The sequence below is a fragment of the Tachyglossus aculeatus genome, chromosome X2 (assembly GCF_015852505.1).
Source record: "Tachyglossus aculeatus isolate mTacAcu1 chromosome X2, mTacAcu1.pri, whole genome shotgun sequence".
NCBI classification, from domain to species: domain Eukaryota; kingdom Metazoa; phylum Chordata; class Mammalia; order Monotremata; family Tachyglossidae; genus Tachyglossus; species Tachyglossus aculeatus.
Window position 1 is genome coordinate 5,085,588 of NC_052100.1, and position 17,177 is coordinate 5,102,764.

Below are 17,177 nucleotides of genomic sequence, written 5' to 3' on the forward strand. Positions count from 1 at the left end.
GAGGGGTCTAGCCCCTGGCTCGAGGTGCTCCCCAGAAGCAGTCGTGGGAAGGACCGAAGAGAGGCCTGAGGAGAAGGGAACCGGGCCATAGCAGTTGGCGAGACAGAGACAGACCTCGACCTCAGCCCCATTCGGCCTTTCCAAATGGTTCGGACCTGTCGCTAAGGCCTCTCGCTCCCCGCCCTCCCAACCGCAGAGCCGGAGGGACGAGGTACGTCCACAAAACCCTTTGAGGTGCTCGTACAAAAGGGTGGGTGATCGTTGGGGGCTGCCTCAATCCTTTCTACTGATGGTTCCTTTTCCAAGGAGTCCAGAGCCCTGGACCCGGCAGGAAGTCAGATAGAGCTACCTGTGGTATCATCTGCCATCTCTCTCTCTCCTCCTCCCATGGCTTATCTGGAGCTTCTCAATTCATTGAGATCTCAAAACCACGGTTCTTATTTGAGTGGTGAAATACTGTTCCAGTGTCTTAAGTTATCCTCTTCTCTCCCTCTTTTTTTTATTTTTTAATGAATTCCAGGGAAGCTGTAATTTTAACCCTCATTTGCACTTGAGCGTTTTCTTGAAGAGATATATGAGAGAGGCCAGAAGTAACACGGAAGGGCCAGTTCTCCCTTGAGGAAATAAATGGTGTTTCCAAAAGAGGTTCTCTCTCCTCTCCCTCTGCCCTTTCCGTGCTACTGATGTAGAATTAGAAACACACTTGAACCAGGCTGAGAGGCTCCCAGGACAAATGCTCAGAGCTTTTGGGTCCTGTGGAGCTCCCTGGCTTTTTCTCTTCTATCCCCCGGCTAGTTGAATGTCCTGATTTGCCCCGATAATGATTAATTGTGGTACTTGTTGAGCGCTTACTGTGTGTCAAGCAAGCACTGTTGTAAGTGCTGGTGAGAACATCAGGCAAGAGGGGAAACAGGCTCTTCCTGGCATTGGCAAAGGACTTCATCAGGTTCAGCAACTGACCAGTAGCCCACCCATGGTGGTGATTCCTGGGAGGACTAGAGAGGAAGGTAGCGGGACCTGGGAAAACTGATTTCCACAAAGTTCGGCCCGGGAACCTGCTGAGACTCCAGTTTACCGTCCCCGAGGATGAATTTATCGGGCCGAGGAACGGGATCAAGGGAGGGGGGAATTCTGCAGGTAATAGTTCGAGCGTGAGCCCTACTGGATAGTTGGAGAGTTCGAGCATGAGCCCTGTTGGCTCTCACCCGGGGACGGAAGAGAAATAAGAATCACACGCCATTTTTATGTGATGGTGTGGGGGGAAGCGAAGACTGCCTTTGCCAACTTGAAGTGCTCCCAGGCTGATGGGTCGTTGCATCCGTTTTCTCCGGCTAACATGAAACGTTTCTCCGCTCCCGTTCCAGGGCCAGCCAAGCTCTTTGAGAAACCGAGGAAACGGAAGCGGCAGGGGCACCCTCTAGCCACAGTGCAATGTAAGAAAGAGAAAAACGAGGACACGTCAAGGGAGACTCAAAACTCCGAGGTACTGCGGGCCATTAGGGCCTCGAAAAGGCAAAGTCCAAGCTACTGCTTCCCCCCGGCCCCCTTTCCTCGATTTCGGGTTTGGACTGGGCCCAGATGAAACAAAATCAACCAAGGCCCAAAGTGGGAAGGTTAAGAAGAAGAAGAACAACAACAAAAAAAGTCAACTGCTGTCGCAGAATGGCCGAGGGGAGATTGGGGGTGGGAATAGCTAATTAGCCCTAAGATTAGGGTGGGGGTTGCTTTGTTCAGTGAGTTCGGCTTCACGCGATCAAGATCGTTGGAAGAAACTTTCAGCTGCTGACGAAACTCACACCCTGATGGTTGAGGTTCTCGTTTATCAACCGATGGATGGTATTTATTGAGTGCTTACTATGTGCAGAGCACTGTACTAGGAGCATTGGGGAGTACAACAGGCTCAGCGGAAACGTCCCTCACCCCTAGTCAGCGTACATAGAGATGAATGTACGTTCTAGGGAAACCCTTTAGACTCCAGGCTCCGGCCTTCCCTTGCCTTTATCCCTCACTTCTCTGTTGCCAGCCCCAAAACGAAAGCACCAGCAGGCTTTTTGTTTCCCTCAGTTCCAGGGAAGCAATGTGCATTTTGTTTTCTTCAAACGTTCAAAAAGTCGTGGGCCCTCTGCATGTGAGGCTGGGTTTTTTTTTTCTTTTATGGTATTTAAGCACTTACTCTGTGCCAGGCACTGTACTAAGCGCTGGGGTAGTTACAAGCTAATCAGGTCGAACACAGTCCCTGTCGCAGATGGGGCTCACAGTACCAGTCTCCGTCTTACAGATGAGGGACGTGAGGCCCAGAGAAGCGACTCGCCCAAGGTCACAGAGCAGACGAATGGCAGAGGAGGAATTAGAGCCCAGGTCCTCCTGACTCCCAGTCCTGGGCTCTGTCCTCCAGGCCAAGCTGCTTCTCGGGCATTGCGTTCTGGTTTGGGAGAAGTGCCAAGAATGAGGAGTTTTGGCTTTTCCTGGCATCCACAGGAGTCCACAGGAGTCCAGTAAGGGTGCCTGCCTCCCAGAAACCTCTAGAAAACCAATAAAAATCATTTCTTTCCCCAACAAGTCACCTGGCTTCCCCGAGAGAGGGCTCCTCTGAAGACCCAGAGTGTATTGGTCAGTGCTGAGTTTGGAAGGGGAAAACTAAGTAACCGCTTGAATTTAAGAATGTTTTCTCTCCCTTAGTGAACCCTTAAAATGGAACGGGCTCAGAGCGGTTAGTGCCAAGGGCATGTGGCGACCCCCTGGTCCCACCCCATCACAACAGGGTTAGACGTAATGGTGCCCCCTCCCCCCCAACGACCGCGTGATGGGCTGAACATCTGTAAGTGCTCACCAGCTGGGCAGATAGCGGCCCATCAGGGCGGGGGCAGAAAAAGGAAGTGCCAGGGATCCAATGGTGGGTTTTTTGTTTTTTTTTCTTCTTCTTCTTCTTCCCTCCTTTCCAGGGCGAGCTCCCTGCACACAGGATGGCAACCAGCCCCAAGGAGCCCCTAGAGGAGGGGGTGGAGCCCGACCACGGGCTGCCAGCCTCCAAAAAGATGCAGGCGGAGCGAGGAGGAGGAGCGGCCCTCAAGGAGAACGTCTGTCAGGTAGGAATCCCCCCACCACCCCACACCTCCCTCAGAGGGGATCGCTCCCTCAAGCGGATCACCGAGAGGAGACCAGCCCCCGGTTTCTGGTCAGCGGCCCTCCCGGGGTGGGGGACACCCACAAGGGAGACCCGGTGATGTTGACCGGGCCTGGCGATGCAGTTGTTTGATTCGTTTTGGCACTCTGGAATGGCGTGGGCTCAACGGGCCCGGCTTGTAGTCCTGGAGGGCTGGGGTGGGAGGCCGGGAATGACGAACGGGGCCGGCCACCCGAGAAAGCGGCAGGCCCCAAGCCCGCCTGGGGATGCCGGGATCAACTTGGGGGCCTCGAGAGCCTTTTCCCAGGCCCTGAGGCACGCTTTCTTCCTCCTCCTCCTCCAACCAGATCTGCGAGAAACTGGGCGAGCTGCTTCTGTGTGAGGCCCAGTGCTGTGGAGCTTTCCACCTGCAGTGCATCGGACTGACGGAGATGCCCCAAGGCAAATTCATCTGCAACGAATGTAGCACAGGTACCAGGCGCACGGGGCGGGCCTGGCCTGCCCCCACCCCGGGTTCCGAAGCGTCGGAGGGGGCGGGATGAGATGTCGGCAGAGCCCTGACCTCCGAGCGGCCCTCGCCTGCCCCCGACCAGATGGTTTCTTGGGGGGTCCCTCATCCCGACTCACTTTGCCTTCAAGCATCACCCCCCAAGCCATTCGAGGCAGCGGGGCATCCGTCCGTTCCTGGAAGGCTTCGAGAATCTTCCGCCTTCCTCTTTCCCCAGCCTTCAAGGTGGTAGGGGTTCATTTTCAAGCTTTTCATCCAGTTGTGTCGATTGAGCGCTTCCTGTGTGCGAAGCACTGTTCTAAGCGCTAGCGATAAAGCCCGGCCCAGCGGAAAGAACACGGACCTGGGAATCCGAGGACGTGAGTTCTAACGTCATCCCTGCCTGTTGCTTCCCAAGTGACCGTGGGCAAGTCACCTCACTTCTCTGGGGATTCAATATCTGTTCTCCCTCCTAGTTAGGCTTCGAGCCCCATGTGGAACCTGATGGTCCTGTGTCTACCCCAGTGCTTGGCACTTAGTAAGCACTTAACAAGTACCACCACCATAATTAAATATTGCTATTCCAGTCACTCTCGCTCTCTGCTGTGTTTCTATAATGCCAGCCCCATGTTCCTGAATCACATGTTGCTTGTGATGCATCCATCCCTCTCCCTTGCCTGCGGATCTCTTCCTGCCTTTACCATCTGCCTCAGATTCATTTGTTTTTTCCTCTGATGATAATTATGGTATTTGTTAAGCACTTACTGTGTGTCGAGCACTGTTGTAAGCACTGGGGTAGATACGAGTCGGTTCGACACAGTCCCCGTCCCAAATAGGGCTCACGGTCTAAGTAGGAGGGAGTAAGAGTTAATCTCCATTTTACAGAGGAAGGAACTGAGGCCCAGAGAAGTGGCGTGACCTACCCAAGGTCACACAGCAGATAAGTGGCAGCCCTGGGATTAGAACCCAGGCCCTCTGACTCACAGGCTTGGGCTCTTTCCACTCGGCCACGCTGCTTCTCTCGACTGACAGCTCCTTGTGGGCAGGGATCCTGCCTCCCAGCCTTGTTGAATCATCACTCCCAAGCGCTTAGTACAGTGCTCTGCTGAAAGTAGATGAGCTCTCTGTGGGCAGGGATCGCGTCTACTAACTCCATTGTCTAAAGTGCTTGTATCTACCCCAAGGCTTAGTAGAGTGCCTGGTATATAGTAACCAATACATAACATACGATTAAAAAAGCAAAAGTGCTTAGTGGGCGCTTACCAAGTGTATTGAGCTGAGTACAAGCGCTTAGTACAGTGCTCTGTACACAGTAAGTGCTCAACACATACCATTGATTTTTTTTTTTTTCCTTTGCCCCTACCCCAGGAGTCCACACGTGTTTTGTCTGCAAAGGCAGCGGGGAGAACGTGAAACGGTGCTTGTTGCCATTGTGTGGCAAATATTACCATGAAGCGTGCGCCCAGAAGTACCCTCCCACTGTCCAGCAGAACAAGGGCTTCCGCTGCTCCCTTCACATCTGCATGACCTGCCACGCCGCCAACCCAACCAACCACTCGGCTTCCAAAGGTACGGCCCCGGCCCAGACCGCTCTCCGATCTGACGGGAAATCTCACCGCCCCTCTGCGTTGTTGGTTTTGGCCACCGAGGCGGGATCCGTAAGCCCCGGCCCCGGGAGGGCGGGTTGAGGAGAAATACCGGCGAATCGCGGCCGCCTCTGATGGGTTCCGCTTCCATCGCCGGAAGGAAAATACTGGCGTGTGTCTTGATGTGTCCGGGGGTCAGTTCTCTGCCCCATCCCACCCGGACGGCCCAGTTTGAAGGTGGAAAAACTCAAACCGGTAGACCGGATTGTTGAGGGGAATCGACCTTTTAGAAGCTGAGCCCACCTGTAGTCACTTAAACCCCCCAGGCGGGAACTTGCCAAGCCCCTGTGAGGGGGCTGAGGGGAAGGGAGTGGGCTGAGGAGGCCGAGGTTGACGATTCCGAACGCCTCAGATCAAGGGAAGAGAGATGAAACGGAAGAGGCGGCCGCCAGAGCCGCACAAGGATTTTTCCCCCAAAGGGTCCCCGGAGAACGAAGGCGGGAAACGTCTCCCATCTCCCCCCCGCCACGGCATGCTTCCCCAGTGTGGGCTGGGAAGACAGACTTCCCAGACCCCACGATGGGCGGGCAGGAGGGAGGTGGGCAACCCGGCCGGCTCTCAGATCCTAAAATCCTCTCCGGCTCTGGTGATACCTCAGTGCGTTCCGAAGGCCCGGTTTTAAAGGCTTCTAGAGAAGGCCACCCCGCCGGGGGTTCTGGAAAGGGTCGGAAGCGCTCAGCCCCTCGCTTTGAACCTGAGATCCGCTGGTGCCCGACCCTTTCCAGTGGTTGACGGTGCCCCTGCCCAGATCACAGAGCCACCACCGGGTGCAGAGATTCGAAGCTGCGATCTCAGCCCCCGGAAATCATTTCCATCAGCGCGGCTGTTCGAAACCCTGGAAAACAGAGGGCCCGACCGTGGGAGCTACGAGAAGTGGGCACTGGGGACGGGCCGTTCTGCTGCTAAAGGAGACCCCTTCCCTCCGGCACCCAATAGTGGGGCTGCAGTGGGGAGGGGGTTTTCCGTCTCCACGTGCGAGCTGGTCTCCTTTCCCGCCAGGCCGCCTGATGCGCTGTGTCCGCTGCCCGGTGGCCTACCACGCCAACGATTTCTGCCTGGCCGCGGGGACCGTGGTCCTGGCCTCCAACAGCATCATCTGTCCCAACCACTTCACCCCGCGCCGGGGCTGCCGGAACCACGAGCACGTCAATGTCAGCTGGTGCTTCGTCTGCTCGGAAGGTAAGGTCTCCCCGCATCTTCGACCGGTTATCGGGTGGTTTGTTCTGTCGGGCGGCCCTGCCTCTCTAGTTCCCCACCCTTCGCCGCTCCGAGCTGTGGGCCTGGTGCCATTTCCGTTTTTCTCCGTCGCCCCACTCCTCCTCTGTGTCTTCTCCAATTGTGTGATGAGTGTCGCTGTCCTGCCCTTGAGAATGGGCCCCCCTCCCAGTCCTCGAAGCTCCAGGGAGCAGGAACTGCTGTTTTAGTAGCAAAGTGGCCCCTCCCGGAGGAGGAGACAGCAGCCTGGCCTCCCTTCTTGGGGACGAGCTCTCCCAAGCATTCAGTACAGTGCTCTGCACACAGCAGGCGTTCAGTGTATACCATTGTTGATGAGGAAGAGCGACCCCATCATCCCAGCTTCATTCATTCATTCAGTTGTAGTTATTAAGCGCTTACTGTGTGCAGAGCACTGTACTAAGCGCTTGGGAAGTACAAGTTGGCAACATAAAGAGACGGTCCCTACCCAGCAGTGGGCTCAAAGTCTAGCTTCCTTGGTGGGGAGGAGCTGGACTCTCTCTCCTTGCCTGTAGAAGTCACCAAGAAGCAGGGGAAGGAGGGAAGAGCACCGGGTTTGCCAGAGAAGCATAATAATAGTAATAACAATAATTGTGGCAATTTAGTGCTTAGTAAGTGGCAAGCACCTATACGAAGCCCTGGGTTAGATACAAGATCTAGATACTAGCCCCTTCCTTCCTCTCCCCCTCGTCCCCCTCTCCATCCCCCCATCTTACCTCCTTCCCTTCCCCACAGCCCTGTATATATGTATATATATCTGTACATATTTATTACTCTATTTATTTATTTTACTTGTACATATCTATTCTATTTATTTTATTTTGTTAGTATGTTTGGTTTTGTTCCCTGTCTCCCCCTTTTAGACTGTGAGCCCACTGTTGGGTAGGGACTGTCTCTATATGTTGCCAATTTGTACTTCCCAAGCGCTTAGTACAGTGCTCTGCACATAGTAAGCGCTCAATAAATACGATTGATGATGATGATGAAGATCGTCTGACCCCAGGTGGGGCTCACAGTCTAAGTAGAAAGGAGAGCAAGGGGTGAATCCCCAGTTTGGAGGTGAGGGAACTGAGGCCCAGAGAAGTGAAGTGACTCGCCCAAGTTCACCCACAGCAGACTAGCAGCGGAGCTGGGATGAGACCCCAAGTCGTCTGACTCCAAGACCTGGGGTCTTTCCACTAGGCCACACCACTTTGGCTCGAGAAGACAGAACGAACGTTTTTTCAAGGAGAGAGAAGCAGCGTGGCCTAATGGATAGAGCCCCAGCAGGCCTGGGAGTCAGACTTGGGTTCTATTCCCAGCTCCGCCACTTTGTCTGCTGTAGGACCTTGGGCAAGTCCCTTCACTGTGCCTCAGTTCCCTCATCTGTAAAATGGGGGTGAAGACTGAGCCCCACGAGGGACAGGGACTGTGTCCAACCGGATAAGCTTGTATCAGCCCCAGTGCTTAGTATAGCACCCGGGACAGAGTAAGCGCTTAAAAAATACCGCGACCAAAAAAAAAGCCAGTTTTTCTTGCATGAGCCGCCCTGCCATGGAAGGCAGAAAAGACGATGGCTCCCCTTGTGTCCCTGTAGATGAGGAGCTGACCAGATCCAGGCTATAGTATTTATTGAGCGCTACTGTGTGCAGAGCTCTGTCCTAAGCGCTTGAGAGAGTACAGTATAGCAATATAATAGACTCAGTGGTATTTGTTGAGCGCTTACTGTGTACAGAGCACTGTACTAAGCGCTTGGGAGAGTACAGTTTAGCAATATAATAGACACATTCCTTGCCCACAACAATAAGCTTACAGTCTAGAAGGAGAACCAACTCGAAAAAAACCCTATTTGCAGAGCGGGGCCGCGGTTGATCCTCGCCCGGTTGTAGACGTCGTCGGATCGCGCTGGTAGTTCCAGGCTGGGGGAATGAAGGGGTAGTGGGGCGCAGTGAGTCCAGCCCTCATGGCTCTGAGTTCGGGGTATGCCGGCAGCTACAGCGTCGTCCGTACCAGCAGTCTCCCCGCCGGGGGATCGCGGTTAGGCCTCCGGCTGGGCGGCTTTTCTCATTCCCACCGAGTCGGGTGGGGGACGAAAGGATGGGATGTGGAGTCCCCTCGATGGCGCGGAGGAGGGACCCCGAGGGCATGGGACTGCCAGTCTCGTCACCGGGACAGGGTTGGGGGGAAGCGGTAGATACCCCGGTTGCTCTGTGCTTGGTCTCTCTCGAGCCACCTCTTCCCCGCTACCCCTACCCCACGAAAGCGTCTCTCTTCTTGACCGCTACCTCAACACCCCGGGCGGTCCCACCGCTCTCAAAAAGTTTCCAGCAGCCACGTCACTTTGCAGTCCCCTCACCCCCTCCTACCTCTCCTCGCTGCTCTCCTATTCCAACCCAGCCCGCACACTTCACTCCTCTTCTGCCAACCTACTCGCTGTGCCTCCTTCCTGTCTATCTCGCCACCGACCTCTCGCCCACATCCTTCCTCATATCAGACAGACAGTGACTCACTCCCATCTCCAAAGCCTTATTCATTCATTCACTCAGTCAGTCATTTATTGAGCTCTTACTGTGCTAAGCACTTGGAAAGTACAATTCAGTCCACAGTGGGCTCGCAGTCTCAAATCAATCAGTCAATCGTATTTATTGAGCGCTTACTATGTGCAGAGCACTGTACTAAGGCCCAAAGGCTCAAAGGCCCATCTCCTCCAAGAGGCCTTCCCTGACTGCGCCCTCCTTTCCCCTTCTCCCACTCCCTTCTGCGTCGCCCTGACTTGCTGCCTTTATTACATATCTACATATCTGTAGTTTATTTATTTTAACGTCTGTCCCCCCCTCTAGATTGTAAGCTCATTGTGATCAGGGAATGTGCCTGTTATATTGTACTCTCGTAAGCCCTTCCAACAGTGCTCCGCACACAGTAAGCACTCAGTATAATAACGATGGACTGACTGACCTAAATCCCTCCTGCTTCCATTCGAACCCCAGAGAGGAGAGGTGCAAGGGGTCGCCAGCCTTTGTATCAGGTGGTTAACTGAAGTGTTGTTGTTTTTTCAGTGTTATGTGCAAGGGAGTTTTTCTAGTTGTGAGCAGGAGGAGAGCTGCTTTTAAATGGTGGTAGATATTTACACAGACCTCAGCCGATTCTGAGGTAAAGTCATGGTAATGAAGGGGGCCTCCGTAGAGAGAAATTTGCAACTTCACCGGCTCCCAAGGACATTGCGTGCTGACAAGAAGCCTGCTGCCCTGCAGAGGCTGTGTGTGTGCTCCTTGGATATGGTGTGTGTTAAGCGCTTACTGCGTGCCAGGCTGCGTACTAAGCGCTGGGGTAGATACAAGATGACCAGGTCCCACCAGGTGAGAAGCAGCATGGCTCAGTGGAAAGAGCCCGGGCTTTGGAGTCAGAGGTCATGGGTTCAAATCCCAGCTCCTCCAACTGTCAGCTGGGTGACTTTAGGCAAGTCACTTCACTTCTCTGGGCCTCAGTTACCTCATCTGTAAAATGGAGATTAAGACTGGGAGCCCCCCGTGGGACAACCTGATTGCCTTGTAACCTCCCCAGTGCTTAGAACAGTGCTCTGCACATAGTAAGCACTTAATAAATGCCATCATTATCCAAGCGCTTAGTACAGTGCTCTGCACACTGTAAGCACTCAATAAATATGATTGAATGAATGAATGAACAGATACCATCATTACTATTATTATTATGGGGCTCACAGTCTGAGTAGGAAGGGGACCGGCCGGGAATCCCCATTTTGCAGGCGAGGTAACCGAGGCATGGAGAAGTGACTTGCCCACACAGCAGGTCAGTGGCGGAGCCGGGATGAGAACCCAGGTCCTCTGACTCCCAGGTTCTGGCTCTTTCCACAATAATAATGGCATTTATTACCCGCATACTATGTGCAAAGCACTGTTCTAAGCACTGGAGAGGTTACAAGGTGATCAGGTTGTCCCATGGGGGGCTCACAGTCTTAATCCCCATTTTACAGATGAGGTAACTGAGGCCCAGAGAAGTGAAGTGACTTGTCCAAAGTCACACAGCTGACAATTGGCGGAGCCGGGGTTTGAACCCACGACCTTTGACTCCAAAGCCCGGGCTCTTTCCACTGAGCCACGCTGCTTCTCCTTGTGGGCAAGGAACTTGTCAACCGATTCTGCAGTATTGAGGTCTCTCCCAAGCGACTAGTACAGTGCTTGGCAGACAGTCAGCGCTCAATAAATACTGTGGATTGAATGACTGGAAAGGGCTCTCTGCTGGAGGGATAAGGATTTGGGCCCCGAGTTGAGATCCGTCAGCTCGTCCTCTAGACTGTAAGCTCCTTGCCGGCAGGGAATGTGTCCATTTGTCGTTATATTGTACTCTCCCAAGCGCTTAGTAGAGTGCTCTGCCCACAGTAGGCGCTCAATAAATGTGATTGACTGAATCGATGGTATTTACTGAGCACCTACTGTGCGCAGAACACTATACTAGCCAACCAATCAATGGTATTTATCGAGTGCTTTCCATGTGCACAGCACCGTACTAAGTGCTTGGGAGGGAACAGCTCGAGTTGGTAAGCATGTTCCATGCCTACAAAGAGCTTATAGTCTAGAGGGGCGGACAGACATTAATAAATAAGTGAATAAGTAATAAACAAGTAAATAAGTAAATTACAGACATCAATAAATAAGTCAATTACTAATAGGTGCATAAATGCCGTGGAGCTGAAGGTCTGGGGAAAAAAGGGAGCCAATCCAAATGCAAGGAAAGGACGCAGAAGGGAGAGGGAGTAGGGACCAGTTACTTGGGAAGGGACAATAGTGCCGAGAGGTACAGGGGCATGACAGAGGAGTTCCTAAATAATAATAATAATAATAATAATAATAATGGCATTTATTAAGCGCTTACTATGTGCAAAGCACTAAATAACAGGGTCAGTAGGTGTGAATAGACATAAGTGCTCCTGGAGAATGTGAGTATATTCCAGGGCTTATGACACAGAAACACTGAATGGCAGGTGTGTTTGTGTGCATGTAATCTGGTCAATCCGGGAAGACCTCCTGAAGGAGGTGTGATTTCAGGTGGGCTTTGATGACAGAGAGAGCGTGTTTGGTGGATTGGAAGGAGGATGGAGTCCCGGGGCGGGGTGGAGAAGTTGGCAGTGGCAGAGGCGAGGAGGAGGCACAGCGAGCAGTTTAGCTGTAGGGGAGAGAGCGAGCTGGGGCGCAGTGGGAGAAGAGTGGATGAGTAGGCGAGAGGGAGCTGAGTGCCTTGAAGCCCAGCAGTCAGGAGCCTCTGCTGAGAAGAACGGAGGTCTGTGAGGAGTGGGGAGAAGCAACGTGGCTCAGTGGAAAGAGCACAGGCCTCAGAGTCAGAGGACCTGGGTTCTAATCCTTCCTCCGTCTCCGTGGATTGATTGGGACAGTGGTTTGTGCGGCGATTTTACTGACTTTTTTTAATGGTGCGTGTTAAGCGCTTACTGTGTGTCAAGCTGGGGCAGATACAAGGTTATCAGGTCGGTCACAGTCCCCGCTCAAGGTCTAGAGAGGAGGGAGGAGGATTTCCGGGTGGGAAAACTGAGGCGCAGAGCAGTGAAGTGACTTGCCCGAGGTCACACAGCAGACAAGGGGTGGAGCCGGAGTGAGAACCCAGGTGCTCCCCAGGCCCCGGACTCCTTCTCACTTTGTCACCCAAAAGTTGGAATCGTATGCAAAGGTGACTCTTGCCCCTAGTACTTGGGAATGGACCCCCCAACCCCCCTAAATTTTTTTTTTCTTTTTTACTGAGCGCCCCTAACTCCTCCTCCTCCCCGCCCCCCTCAGCTGCCCGGTTTGGGCCTCCCACCCAACACTTTATCCAAACCTTCCTGGACCCGTTAAAACTCAGGCAATTTTCTGAGGGGAGAGATTCTAGTTGTTTCTGCCCTCTGGGGTGATGAAGTATTTCCTTTTGTCTTGAGCCTTCCAGCTTCCCCCCCCCTCCACAGTTTTTGGGAGACAATGCTAGGATTGTTAGATTGGAAGAAGCTGGAGGGCAGGGGATCTCTCCTCCTATTGTATCCCCTCCTTCTATTGTAGGAGGCCCTCTGTCAAAACTATCAATTGTTCTGTCCAGGCTGGACTTTTTTTTATGGCATTCTTTAAGCGCTTACTATTTGCGAGGCACCGAACCACTAAATGCTGGGGTAGATCAATCAATCAATCGTACTAATTGAGCGCTTCAACTCACCCTGGGCAGCAGCGGCACGGGAGAGAGTCAAGCGGAAGGCGGCAGTGGTAAACCGCTTCCGTATCCACTACCAGAAGGATTGAAGATGGAGAGCGGGACGTTCTGGGAGAGACGTGTCCGTGGTATCGCTATGGGTCGGAAACGACTCGACGGCGTACGACAAGACGAGACTGTGTGCGGAGCCGTTGCCCGCCCACAACGAGCTTACAGTCTAGAGGGGCGAGCTTAAACTAAGGGAGGGTTCTCCCAGTCGTCATTCCCAGTTTACCAGTGAGGAAACTGAGGCCCAGAGGAATGAAGTGGCTTGCCCAAGGTCACCCAGCGTCTAGTGGCGGATCAGAACCCGGGTCCTTCCAACTCCCAGGCCCGGCGGGCCCCATCCACCCGGTCGTGCTGCTTCTCGAGTCGGTGGGATTTGAGTGCTTACTGTGTGCAGAGCACGGTACTAAGCGCTTGGGCGAGAACAGACACATTCCCTGCCCACAATGGCCTCACTGTCAACCTTTAATCCTTGACCTCTTCCAACCTGCCTTGCCTTGAGAGACAATTTTTTTTAAAGACACTTATTAAGCGCTTACTATGTGCAAAGCACCATTCTAAGCACTGGGGAGGTTACAAGGTGATCAGGTTGTCCCACGGGGGGCTCACAGCCTTAATCCCCATTTTACAGATGAGGTAACTGAGGCACAGAGAAGTTAAGTGACTTGCCCAGAGTCACACAGCTGACAGTTGGCAGAGCCGGGATTTGAACCCATGACCTCTGACTCCAAAGCCCGGGCACTTTCCATTGAGCCACGCAGCATGAGCTTCTCTAGGTCTCTTCTGTCCCCTCCCAAGACACAGACCCTCTTCCAAGCGTGGACATCACTTCTCCAAGCCTCAGTTTCCTCATCTGGAAACTAGGGCTCCAGGGCCCCTACTTCCTGCCTCCTTAGACTGTGAGCCCCATGAGGGACAGTCTCCAACCAGATTAACTCATTTTTCATTCATTCATTCATTCATTCAGACATATTTATTGAACACCTGTGTTGAATAATAATAATTTTGGTATTTGTTAAGCACTTACTATGTGCAAAGCACTGTTCAAAGCGTCGGGAGGATACAAGGTGGTCAGGTTGTCCCATGTGGGGCTCACAATCTTAATCCCCATTTTACAGATGAAGTAACTGAGGGAAGTTAAGTGAGTTGCCCAAAGTCACACAGCTGACAAGCGGTGGAGCCGGAATTAGAACCCATGACCTCTGACTCCCAAGCCCGTGCTCTTTCCATTGAGCCACGCTGCTTCTCAAAGCGCTTAGTACAGTGCTCTGCACACAGTAAATGCTCAAGATATACAATTGAATGAATGAATGAATGTTCAGAGCACACACTAAGCGCTTGGGAGAGGACGCTACAACAATAAACAGACACATTCCTTGGCCACAGCGAGCTTACAGTCAACCCCAAAATAAAGAATAGAAGCAGTGTGGCCCAGCAGCTAGAGCTCGGCCCTGGGAGTCAAAAGCACCTGGGTTTTAATTCCGGCTCCTCCGCCTGTCTGCTGTGTGACCTTAGGCAAGTCACTTCACTTCTCTGGGCCTCAGTTCCCTCATCTGAAAAATGGGGACTAAGACTGTGAGTCCCATGGACTGTGTCCAACCCGGTGAGATTTGTATCCACCCCAGCGCTTAGTACAGTGCCTGTAAGCTCGCTGTGGGCAGGGAAGGTGTCTGCTTATTGTTGCATTGTACTTTCTCAAGCGCTCAGTACAGTGCTCTGCACACAGTAAGCCCTCAGTAAATACGATTGAATTGAATGAATGGCGCATTGTAAGTGCTTAATAAATGCCACAGTAATTATTATTATTGTTATTATTATTACGGAGCCCGCTGTCGGGTAGGGACCGTCTCTATATGTTGCCGACTTGTACTTTCCAAGCGCTTAGTACAGTGCTCTGCACACAGTAAGCGCTCAATAAATACAATTGAATGACTGAATGAATCCTCTGCTCTGACCCCACGAGCCACAGGTCTGAGAGGTAGGAGACCCGGGTCCTAGTCCTACCGCTTTTGATGATGATGATGGCATTTGTTAAGCGCTTACAATGTGCAAAGCCCTGTTCCAAGCACTGGGGGAGGTTACAAGGTGATCAAGTTGTCCCACAGGGGGCTCACAGTCTTCATCCCCCTTTCACAGATGAGGTAACTGAGGCCCAGGGAAGTGAAGTGACTTGCCCAAAGTCACACAGCTGACGGGTGGCAGAGCCGGGATTTGAACCCATGATCTCTGACTCCAAAGCCCGGGCTCTTTCCACTGAGCCACGCTGCCTTTGGTCTCTGTTGAGAGGTAGTCCTGGCAGGTTGGCATTCCTGCATTTACAAAAGAAAGGCCGGATTCGGGAGGGGTACTTGACTTTGACAATGGACCCGCCCCCGAATCCTACCTATTCCGCCCCTCCACACAGTGGTCCCAGCTGGTCCCAGCCAGTAGGAAGCTGAAACCGGGATTGGCCTTTTGTGACAACTCAGAATCCTTCAGACCTCCCCCAAACCCCCGCTCAGTGCGTGTGGGCAGACAACCTGGAGTCCCGACCCTGAGGAGAGGACCATGAAGAGGTCAGGTGAGAGGAGAAGGGAGGCAGGCAACAGGGGTTCTTGTGTTTTTAATGGTATCTGTTAAGCGCCTTACCATGTGCCAAGCACTGGCCTAAGCCCTCTTTTCCTCTTTCCTCTTCTCCCCTCCTTTCTGAGTCTCCCTGACTCGCTCCCTTTTCATCCCCCATCCCAGCCCCTCAGCACTTAGGAACACATCCGTAATTTATTTATTTACTTATAATAATAATGATGGCATTTATTAAGCGCTTACTGTGTGCAAAGCACTGTTCTAAGCGCTGGGGAGGTTACCAGGTGATCAGGTTGTCCCACGTGGGGCTCTCAGTCTTAATCCCCATTTTTACAGATGAGGTAACTGAGGCCTAGAGAAGCCAAGTGACTTGCCCAAAGTCACACAGCTGACAAGTGGCAGAGCCGGGATTTGAACCCATGACCTCTGACTCCAGAGCCCGGGCTCTTTCCACTGAGCCACGCTGCTTATATTAATGTCTGTCTCCCCCTCTAAGCTGTAAGCTCACTGTGGGCAGGGAATGTGTCTGTTCCACCTCGCCCCTGAACTGGGATTTGCTCCCTTTCTTAATAATAATGATGGCATTTATTAAGCACTTACTATGTGCAAAGCACTGTTCTAAGCGCTGGGGAGGTTACAAGGTGATCAGGTTGTCCCACTGGGGGTTCACAGTCTTAACCCCCATTTTACAGATGAGGTAACTGAGGCCCAGAGAAGTGAAGTGACTTGCCCAAAGTCCCACAGCTGACAATTGGCGGAGCCGGGATTTGAACCCTTGACCTCTGACTCCAAAGCCCAGGCTCTTTCCACTGAGCCACGCTGCTTTTCTTCACCCCACCGCACTTATGTCCACATCTGCAGTTTATTCATATCACTGTCCGTCTCTAGACTGCAAGCTCCCTGTGGGCAGGGAGCGTGTCTACCAACTCTTTTGGCATTGTAGTCTCCCAAGCGCTTAGTCCAGGGTAAGCGCTCGGTTAACACGGTTGATTGATGTGGAGAAGGGGTGGAGTTTGTGTTTAAGCGGCAGGAGGCTGATAAGCTCGTTTCTGAGGCAGCGTCTTCCTGGAGGCCTCGGGTCGGGTAAGATGCCATTCTCGGCGGTATTTATGCCATCGCTTATCAAACTGTGGGAGGGCTTCGCCGACACCATGTCCTTGGCTCCCTCCCCTCGGCTTTTGTCAGCTACTGTCTGGCCACCCTTGGGGATGGACTTCCTCTGCTGCCCGTTTCTTGCAAATAAAGATAATTGTAGCTTTGTGAAGCACTCATTGTGCTGAGCACAGGGGTAGATACAAGGTAGACTGGGCACAATCCCTGCCCCACCTGGGTAATGTCACTCAGTCAGTTGTATTTATTGAGCGCTCACTGTGTGCAGAGCACCGTACTAAGCTCTTGGGAGTGTACAGTAGAACAACAAAATAGACACATTCCCTGCCCACAGCGAGCTTACAGTCTAGAGGGGGAGACAGGCCTTTGTAGAAAGAAATGAATGACAGATATGGACATAAATACAGTGGAGCTGGGAAGGGGGGATGAATAAAGGGAGCAAGTCAAGGCGACGCAGAAGGGAGAGGGAGAAGAGGAAAGGAGGGCGCGGTCAGAGATGGCCTCTTGGAAGAGATATACCTAGATGGAATTTACCTGGAATAATGGAATACCAACTAAGAATAATTGCGCCGTCCATTAAGCGCTTACTCTGGTCCGGCACTGTACTGAGCGCCATGGATCATACCCTGTAAGCCCACTGTCTCTGCCCCTCCCGGGGGTTCACAGCATAGTGGAGAGGGAAAACAGACGCTGAATCAAATCCCCCGTTTTGCAGCGGAGGAAACCGAGGCCCAGAGAAGTCAGGCCCAAGGTCACTGAGAGGCAAGCGGCGGAGCCTGGGCTCCTT

At 52.8% G+C, this 17,177-nt stretch overlaps 1 protein-coding gene across 1 annotated transcript in view; it reads left to right on the forward strand.

Annotated features, from left to right (window-relative positions):
- NSD1 (nuclear receptor binding SET domain protein 1) overlaps window positions 1-17,177 on the forward strand; it is a 90,213-nt gene that overhangs the window by 55,401 nt on the left and 17,635 nt on the right. Inside the window, exons 10-14 of the mRNA XM_038771496.1 lie at window positions 1,365-1,483; window positions 2,943-3,086; window positions 3,472-3,595; window positions 4,980-5,180; window positions 6,257-6,436. Coding sequence (XP_038627424.1) covers window positions 1,365-1,483; window positions 2,943-3,086; window positions 3,472-3,595; window positions 4,980-5,180; window positions 6,257-6,436 — 768 coding nt within the window. The remainder of the gene's footprint in view (window positions 1-1,364; window positions 1,484-2,942; window positions 3,087-3,471; window positions 3,596-4,979; window positions 5,181-6,256; window positions 6,437-17,177) is intronic.